Source organism: Coregonus lavaretus (genome assembly GCF_964263955.1).
Source record: "Coregonus lavaretus genome assembly, chromosome: 34".
NCBI classification, from domain to species: Eukaryota; Metazoa; Chordata; class Actinopteri; order Salmoniformes; family Salmonidae; genus Coregonus; species Coregonus lavaretus.
In genome coordinates this window covers 20,118,723-20,128,292 of record NC_140021.1, presented here as the reverse complement: position 1 = coordinate 20,128,292, position 9,570 = coordinate 20,118,723, and the positions used below count along the sequence as shown (strand labels likewise).

Below are 9,570 nucleotides of genomic sequence, written 5' to 3'. Positions count from 1 at the left end.
ATTAAAGTGAATAGAGACAGTACTTTGCTGCCATCAGGTGGCAAAGAAAAGAAAACCAATGAACCCAATGACCCATCTAATACATATGGGATCTTACAGATTCATCATCTGGGCCTTATTCATAAAGAGTCCCAGAGTAGGAGTTCTGATCTAGGATCAGTTTATTATTTTAGATAATAATGAATAGATTACATGGACAAGGAGGACCTGATCCTAGATCAGCACTCCTACTCACAGACACTATATGAATACAGGCCCAGGAAGGTATAATGAAAACCATTGCATTTTCCCTAATATAGCGAGTCTGCATAAGACTTATAAAATGACTTTTTGGTATGTTTGAGTAAATACACAGGTATGTGATCATTAATACAAAAATGCAACGACTTCCATTCCTTTGTATTTTCCATGTTTAATAATGTTTATTGTGTGGGGAATATTGGGCTTATACATTTAAATTAATGGTGCATTACATTTGACTCCTACTTTTAGTAGTGTCTAAATAGTACCTGTATAATATATCCATGTTTCAAACAAATGAACATTAAGTTAAAACAAAAACAAAACATTTGCGATGTGAAACCCACAGCCAATAAAACACTGCTCTTAATGTATCTTGCAACATCAGGATTGTATTTCATTCAGTCTCACAGGTACGTAAATATGGTCAGTAACTTCACACTGGCAGAACTACAGTACATTATTATCTATTCTCAGACTGGTTAGTCTTGGGAACAGACATCAGGGTTTCAGAGGAGGAAGGAGAAAGTGCAGTTTAACACGAAGGGTCACTGATTGACAACGCAGCCACAGTGACTGACAGGGCAGGGGACAGACACGACGACGGTGAGTTGTTGCAGTGGTCTGGGGGGGGTATGGGTTGTTGGAGCAGGTGGGTCAGTGTGAGAACAGACAGAAGCACTGGAGTTAGGCTGGAGAGCTCTCAACGGTGACAGACAGACATTCCTAGTCCTACTGAATACGCCGGTTTGTAAATATAACAAAAAAGGAGGGACTTTTACAATGGGGATGAATGAAAGACAGACAGAAAAAGAAACAAAGTGCCGCTATGTGACTGATGACTGACCAACAGAGGACTCTTAAGCTGCTATTGGTTGCTGTTGCTAGTTGGTACTCTTACACAAACAGCCCCCTGTTCTAAAGGGGACAGTCAGACAGACACACACTGGACCTATTAACCTCTGACCTATGACATCAGAGGCTCACATGGCGCTGGAGGCGTCCGACTCCTTGGGCCTGATGTTGCGGACCACGTGCTCCAGCTGGCCAGAGTCAGACACGTCATAGCTGGTCTTGTACTTGGCCAGGATCTTCATCAGGGGGCGGAGCTTCAGCCACCACTGTTCCTTAGGGATCCTGTGGCTGCAGGGGGATGGACAGAGAGGGAGATAATGTAACTACAGAACTACACTGGATTGATTATTTGAGATGTTTAATGTAAAAACACATAAAGGGGCATTTCAAGTGGGACTAAAGATGTAGGTGTTACTGTCAGGGGGTGCTGTACAGTGACAGAAGCTGTCGGAGGTAAAGGGACTCACATGAAGTCAGTTTCATCCTTTAGCTGTACGACGGGCTGGAAGACCAGGGCCCTGCGACGCATCCCCAACAGACAGCACGTGTCTTCTGTGTTGGCAAACACTCTCCCTGCAAAACAACAACAGTCAGCACTCACACACTCATGCATGGTCTATACGCCACTTCACGGTTAAGGTCTAAGTTTCCAGTAAATGATCATGGAAATGGTTGGTATGGTGTTTTAAGTCAACTTCTTACAATGGGCATGTCACTACACTGTCTATGTGGATCTAGGATAATGTTTAAATGGGAAAGGGGAATAATGTTCTAATTTGGGTTTGACAGAATGAAACATCTAGGAGTCTTGCAACAGAGTGCTGTATAAGAGCAAAGTGAAAAATGAACAATACACAGATCCAGATATTATGTCGAAATATAATATCTACTCTAGTTTTTCTTCAGAACCTCCAACTGCTACAAACACCAACTAAACACTATTTGAGACATGAAACACTACCAGGGCATGATGGGTAAAGGGACATGGAACTAGATCTAATGAAATAGATGGTCATGGAGCCAGCGTCAATTAATAAAGTCATTTACCTTCATCTTATGTCATCCATGTGCACAGCAAATAGACAAAAAACAAAGAAGAATGTAATGTTTTAACGTTAGCCTTAATCAAGAACCTAGAATAGTGTAGTCTGTACTTATTTTAGTATTTATTTACTTAGTAAATAAGTAATATTTAAATATTTACATGGTGTGGTATGTACTTATAGTGCAGTATACTGTAAGTGCAATTGTCACTTTCATATATTATAGAATAGTTACTTGCAATTCCAACATGCAAAGCGTTCAACATAGCCCTTACACATTATATTAAATAACAAATATGCAAATGAAACCGGAGGGAATTTTAAATCTGCTGTGTGATGGATGCATTGTGAACAAAACAACCTAAAACACCTAAAAGGTTATTGAATGACTCCATGACAGATCCAGGTAAAGGTGCTGCATCACGATCACAATCTTCTATGAGGACACTGGGAGTCTACTGGCATGACTATGCTCTTTACTACTGTACCTTGTCTGAAGGTCTCGTTCATTTTCTTGGTGAGCCATAGCATGGCTTTGGCAGAGATCTTTGTCCCAAAGTTACGGTCGAAAGGAGATGGTGCCCCTCCCTTTCAAAACAATCACAACAGCTGTCACTATCTTCTCCTCTTCTCAAAAGTAGTGCACTATATAGGAAATAGGGTGCCATTTGGGACACAACCACAGAGTATTCTACGGTTACCTACCTGCTGCATGTGTCCTAGTACATTCTTCCTGCAGTCGAACACTCCTCTCCCTTCCTCAGAGTACAGCTGGTAGATGAAATCTGTCGTGTAGTTCTCGTTGCTGTTCTCGTTTCTGCAACACCAAAACAAGAGTGAAGGAGTGAGTGAGTGAGTGAGGGAGGGATTGAATGAGGCGGTGAGTGAGTGGATACGTCCCAATTATATCTCCTTTCTCCCAAAGAGTACACTTTTCTTATCCCCTAATCAAAAAGGAGATATTGGGACACATCCAGTGAGTCAGGGCATTGCGTTACCTGAGGACCAATCCTCTTTGAATGGCTCCCTTCATCTTCTCTGTCAGATGCTCAACGTTGGACTGAAAGAAAACATGCTATGAGTCAGTGTTCCTTCTCTTGACCAGCAAAAAGCATAACTGCACCTTATAAACATCTATATTGGGCACAAATCCATTCTGTTCCACTTACACATGCTCTACTATAATATTGTACTGCTAGCCAAATAGAGCAGCTTAAGTATCTTACCTAAACAACAGTCTCTGCAAAGGCAGATGGTCATAACCTGAGGTTAGCTGTTATAACTGCTTAGGACATATTCCATTTACAGTATGTCATGGTTATGAGACTGCTATGAGGCAGATGGAGGGTTCAAGTTGAAGGTTTGAAGAGGTTTTCCTGAATTAACTTGCACATATATTTCTGTTTCTTTAAGTGTGTTTGTCTCACCTGAAGGTCCCTGATGTCAAAGGGTTCTTCGTAGATGTAGGCAGCGTCCGCCCCAGCAGCCAACCCCCCAACACTGGCCAGGTACCCACAGTACCCTCCCATGGTCTCAATGATGAACACACGCCGCTTGGTCCCGCTGGCAGACTGCTTGATGCGGTCGCATGTCTGACACACACAAACACAATCACAGAGTTAGACAGACGCCTACAGCATTTGTCTGAGATCAAATGAACATACACATTATTCCAGGCAGACTACTGCCCTAACAGAAGGTGTTAAAAACGTTCTTTCTCATTCTGAGAATTCCTGGATTGTTGACATTACACGCTATGTATAAATCTGAAGTGAATAAGTCAACCCAGGCTTTGTGATAATACATCACTCATCATAGCGTTACACCGCCCTACTCAAAGCAGACAATCATAAAGCATTCTGATACTGCTGCAGGTCATTGAGTGGTTATGATACAACGACATAGCTTGCTTGCTATACTCAGGCACACATAGGCCCGTTCATTCACAAAAAAGACTGGAGTCCTGTAGAAGGATCAAAAGTATATACTGTTTAGAGGTAAACAGGGCGGCAGGTAGCTTAGTAGTTAAGAGGGTTCTAATCCCCGAGCTGACTAGGTGAAGAATCTGTCGATGTGCCCTTGAGCAAGGCACTTAACCCTAATTGCTCCTGTAAGTCGCTCTGGATAAGAGCGTCTGCTAAAATGACTAAAATGTAAACATGTAACATTACATGCAGTGTGTGTGATACTGTCTAAACATCACAAATCTTGTTATATTTTATAACAGAGGGAAAACATATAGAAGAGAGCTTTCAATAGATATGAAGATAGTATATTGGATTTTTGAAATCATTTTACATTTACATTTTAGTCATTTAGCAGACGCTCTTATCCAGAGCGACTTACAGTTAGTGAGTGCATACATCCTAGTAGTGTGATCTTGGTGGGGGTTTGTCCCTTACCTCCACGATGGAATTGAGGGCTGTGTCTGCCCCAATACTAAGGTCAGTGCCAGGCACATTGTTACTAATGGTGGCAGGCAGCATACACATGGGGATGCAAAACTCCTCATAGCTGGACCGAGCCGCATACAGCTGCAGAAGACACTCTAGCGCCTGGAGCAGTAGGCAGTAGCAGAACACGTATTAGACAACCAGGAGGGAGACTTCTGACTGAGAGACGGTCGAACACACCTCTCAGAAACACTGATCGAGTGTACCCTGCTATTCCGGGCTCTTTCCGTGTGATAGCAGCTATGGCTTCCCATTGGCAGAGAGTGTGAGGGTGGGGAAAGGAGGGAGGAAAGAGAGAGGGAAGGATGGAGGAAAAGGCTAAGGTAAGGAGCTGGGAGAGGAAGTAGGGAGGAGAGAGGAGGGGGACTCGAGGTTGGAGGGTTGAAAGAAGAAGGGATTAATCTGATGGAGAGGCAGAAACTCTGTTTGGGTTTCGCAACTCAACGCGGCTGGTGACACTGCACTGGAGCGGGGCCTACTTGTCAGCCAATTAGAACGGTGGCTGGAGGCAAGGCACACAGGTGGCAGAACAGGCACTGGTCAAGTCAGCAAACAGAGGAAGAGGATGATGACGGAGGGGGGACGGAGATGAAGGAGGAAGAGATGTCGGTCAACTTGTAGCCCAGACTGGACCTCTGCCTTGTTGTTTCACACCATGCTGTTTGGACTGCATGCAACAACTTTGTGATGTTGTGCCTAACTGCTGTATATAATCCTTTAAAGAGGACTCTTGTACAGTAACTCTTGTACAAGGACCCTTGTAAAAAATAGCTGGACTAGATTCTGGTGGATGAACACTCCCTAAATTATTTAGCTGTGTGCTAAAAAAAGAACTGTTCACTATTTTGCTGTAATCCTTACACAAAACACTTACTAAGGGATTGCTAAAAAAAATATATATGCAAAGTTAGCAATAGCACACACTTAGTATCAATGTGATGTTAGCAGTTAGCGGTCAGCTAGAGCTTAAACAGCTACTAACTTCTTAGCTACTACAACTTAACAACTACATGTTAGTTTGTGCACTTTAGAGGGTAAGAGAGCGTTCTATTAAACACTAAGCAGTGTAATGCCTGAACGTTGTTGACCGTTGGTCTTCGTTAATGAGGTAGGTAGGTAGTTACACACACAGTCAAGGGGCAGGCTGGAGCAAACATGGTGGCCACCACGACACATAGGTACGGTCACAGCATGCCTCCATGTCATTACTCACTTACCTGGGAGTGAATGGGGCCATGTATCGTGAGATACAGGACAACTCGGCTTTGGTTTACCAGCCATCCAATTTCCCCTCTGGGGATCAATAAAGTTTATTCAAATTCAAACTATGTGCTATGAATGTTTATCTGTTAGTTATAAACTGAGGGAAATATTTAGCCAACATTCACTGCATGGTTGTTAATTGCAGTAATGGTATTATTGAATCAATTGTTACATTTAGTCAAATTTAGTACAGTAAATAAAATAGAACATTTTCCTATTCAGGTCCAAAATCTTTTGCCCTGTCAACGGTATCAATGCAAATGTTGGCCGTGATAGCTGATCGTGATAGCTGATTGGTTGATGCTGGTAAATGGAAGGCCGAGCGGGTTGGTCCAGGTCAGCGTTGCCCCTTTATGTGATTGGCTGAGCCTACCAGGAAGTAGGTGTGGCTATGTCTTTTTTTTCCCAGCCTCGCTTACATCAGTGATGGCGTTCAGAGCTGTGTCAGCGCCAATGCTGAGGTCTGAACCCGGCACATTGTTGGAGACAGTGGCTGGCACCATGACCATTGGCACACAGAACTCGTCATATTTCCCACGGGCTTCTAACAATTCCATGAGTCCCAGGTAGGCCTGCAGGGCAGAGCCAGAGCCAGGGGTTTTAGTTACGAGGTGGTGCTGGTGAAGCAGACTGACAGTCAGGGAGGAGGAGACATGAAAGGATGCCAAGGGGAGAGCCAAGTCTATCACAACGGACAGCAGCGTGAAACAGACAGGTACCACTCCAGACATACACACACAGTGTTCAAACACACATGTGCATACATGCGCACAGGCACACACACACACACACACACACACACACACACACACACACACACACACACACACAAACACAAACAAATGCACACACACGCACTCAATTGAACACACTCTTACAAACACATACAACACATATATAGAAAGCTGGTGAGCCTACTACACAGGTGTGCGTGAAATGACTTATGTGACTTAATGTGCTCTCTGTGTTTTCCAGAGGGACCAAATTATCACTTATCTTTTAAGTTTCAGAACGTTGGTTCACTTTTCATTTTAATGTTTTGAATGCCTCAATTAAAGGATCTATTCTAGGTTTTGAACTAACGAGACACTCAAAATCAAAAACTGAACAATGAAACAACTGTTTTTTCGAATTCTTAAATGTAACTGATTATTCATTTACTTGTGCACTTGATGCAACAAGAAGTACCTAATAATGTGCATGGCTATGCATTAAAGCAGGTGGGTACGAGCCAATGCTACAAAGAAGCAGATTGATGGAAAGGGTTGGCAAAATCAACATAACAATGTTCTCTATGATGAACTTACACAATAAACATTACAAAGTTACATATTAATAATTTACATCTACAGAATAATAAATGTGAATGTACTGTATTTTTCATTTTTTATTTGGGTCATAAACTTTGTTAAAAATATATATATATATTGTAAAATACATGCAATAGTGGTAAAAAATATAATAATATCTACTATTTAGCAAAAACAACAGGCGTCAACATACCTCGAATCCTCCGATAACTAACAATGCATTTATGTTATGTGCTCGCATCTGCTCAGCAATTTTTTCAACATGCTTTGCAGGAAGAGTTCTGAAGAAAGAAAAAAAGTAAACAGGATAAAGCAACAAAAAAGTTACAGACAGTTCTACATTTAGTGTGTGTTTGTGTGGGGTGGGGGGGGGGGTCCAACTGGAGGTGTCCAAAAAAATGCACCCCTCCCCAACGTTATAAATATTTCCCATGACCCTCCTCTTGTACTGTAAAAAGAAATGTGCACTTCAGCATGGTTTTGTGGCACAGTCGATGTCACACAGGGCTACGGGCAAGAAAGGTTGAGGGTTCGCCCGACCACCACGGACGAGTTCACTTTCCCTGCCCGTCTCATTACACTACGATCAGAGCCGGCTGCAGACAATAATCTGCTAGGGGAAATCAGTTTTTCTACATTTTGATGCTATATTTATAATTATATAAAATAAATGCAACGATTTTACACCAACAGGTTTCTGTGCCAACACACCCAATAAGCAACGCATAACTGCATACCGATTACAGACTCCGAGCGCTTCATCATGGTTTGCATTTTCAACACCACAATCAAATAAATTATACCAATCTCGACTAACAGAAAATACATCCCTCTCTACTCATTATCGAAGGCTTGGCAATCTCTGAATGTCATTACATTTCCTGGTGTTTTGTAACAGATGTTTCTTTACATTCATCGAATGGCCAGTGCGCAGTTTGGATGCTGGAATTACAGTGCCTTCTGACAGTATTCAGACCCCTTTACTTTTTCCACATTTTGTTCCATTACAGCCTTATTCTAAAATTGATTAAATTGTTTTTTTCCCTCATCAATCTACACACAATACCCCATAATGACAAAGCAAAACAGGTTTTTGGAGATGTTTGCTAATTTATGTGAAATATCACATTTACATAAATATTCAGACCCTTTACTCAGTACTTTGTTGAAGCACCTTTGGCAGCGATTACAGCCTCAAGTCTTCTTGGCTATGATGCAACAAGCTTGGCACACCTGTATTTTGGGGAGTTTCTCCCATTCTTTTCTGCAGATCCTCTCAAGCTCTGTCAGGTTGGATGGGGAGCGTTGCTACACAGCTATATTCAGGTCTCTCCAGAGATGTTCGATCGGGTTCAAGTCCGGGCTCTGGCTGGGCCACTCAAGGACATTCAGAGACTTGTCCCGAAGCCACTCCTGCGTTGTCTTGACTGTGTGCTTAGGGTTGTTGTCCTGTTGGAAGGTGAACCTTCGCCCCAGTCTGAGGTATGAGCGCTCTGGAGCAGGTTTTCATCAAGGATCTCTCTGTACTTTGCTCGGTTCATCTTTGCCTCGATCCTGATTAGTCTCCCATGCCGCTAGAAAAACATCCCCACCGCATGATGCTGCCACCACCATGCTTCACCGTAGGGATGGTGCCAGGTTTCCTCCAGACGTGATGCTTGGCATTCAGGCAAAAGAGTTCAATCTTGGTTTCATCAGACCAGTGAATCTTGTTTCTCATGGTCTGAGAGTCTTTAGGTGCCTTTTGGCAAACTCCAAGCGGGCTGTCATGTGCCTTTTACTGAGGAGTGGCTTCCGTCTGGCCACCCTACCATAAAGGTCTGATTGGTGGAGTGCTGCAGAGATGGTTGTCCTTCTGGAAGGTTCTCCCATCACCACAGAGGAACTCAAGAGCTCAGTCAGAGTGACAATTGGGTTCTTGGTCACCTCCCTGATTGCTCAGTTTGGCCGGGCGGCCAGCTCTAGGAAGAGTGTTTGCGGTTCCAAACTTCTTCCATTTAAGAACGATGGAGGCCACCGGGTTCTTGGGGACTTCAATGCTGCAGAAATGTTTTGGTACACTTCCCCAGATCTGTGCCTCGACACAATCCTGTCACGGAGCTCTACGGACAATTCTTTCAACCTCATGGCTTGGTTTTTGCTCTGACATGCACTGTCAACCGTGGGACCTTATATAGACAGGTGTGTGCCTTTCCAAATCATGTCCAATCAATTGAATTTACCACAGGTGGACTCCAATCCAGTTGTAGAAACATCTCAAGGATGATCAATGGAAACAGGATGTACCTGAGCTCAATTTCAAGTCTCATAGCAAAGGGTCGGAATACTTATGTAAATAAGGTATTTTTGTGTTTTATTTGCTAAAATTCTAATAGTATAGTGTTGAGAATCATTGTACCATCTAAA

General features: G+C 42.9%; 1 protein-coding gene across 5 annotated transcripts in view; it reads right to left on the bottom strand.

Annotated features, from left to right (window-relative positions):
• Positions 1–406: 406 nt before the first annotated feature.
• The window catches only part of pfkpa (phosphofructokinase, platelet a), a 37,144-nt gene continuing 27,980 nt past the window's right edge, over positions 407–9,570 (bottom strand). For 2 of the 5 annotated variants that reach the window (XM_084151851.1, XM_084151852.1), the window contains exons 15-22: positions 7,358–7,445; positions 4,541–4,693; positions 3,566–3,730; positions 3,137–3,198; positions 2,844–2,955; positions 2,627–2,726; positions 1,563–1,668; positions 407–1,383 (exon numbers count right to left, since the gene is read on the bottom strand). In XM_084151851.1, coding sequence (XP_084007977.1) covers positions 1,224–1,383; positions 1,563–1,668; positions 2,627–2,726; positions 2,844–2,955; positions 3,137–3,198; positions 3,566–3,730; positions 4,541–4,693; positions 7,358–7,445 — 946 coding nt within the window. In that variant the 3' untranslated portion in view covers positions 407–1,223. Of the gene's footprint in view, positions 1,384–1,562; positions 1,669–2,626; positions 2,727–2,843; positions 2,956–3,136; positions 3,199–3,565; positions 3,731–4,540; positions 4,694–6,273; positions 6,427–7,357; positions 7,446–9,570 lie in introns of all 5 variants that reach the window. The other 3 variants (XM_084151854.1, XM_084151853.1, XM_084151855.1) reach the window with 2 other exon arrangements.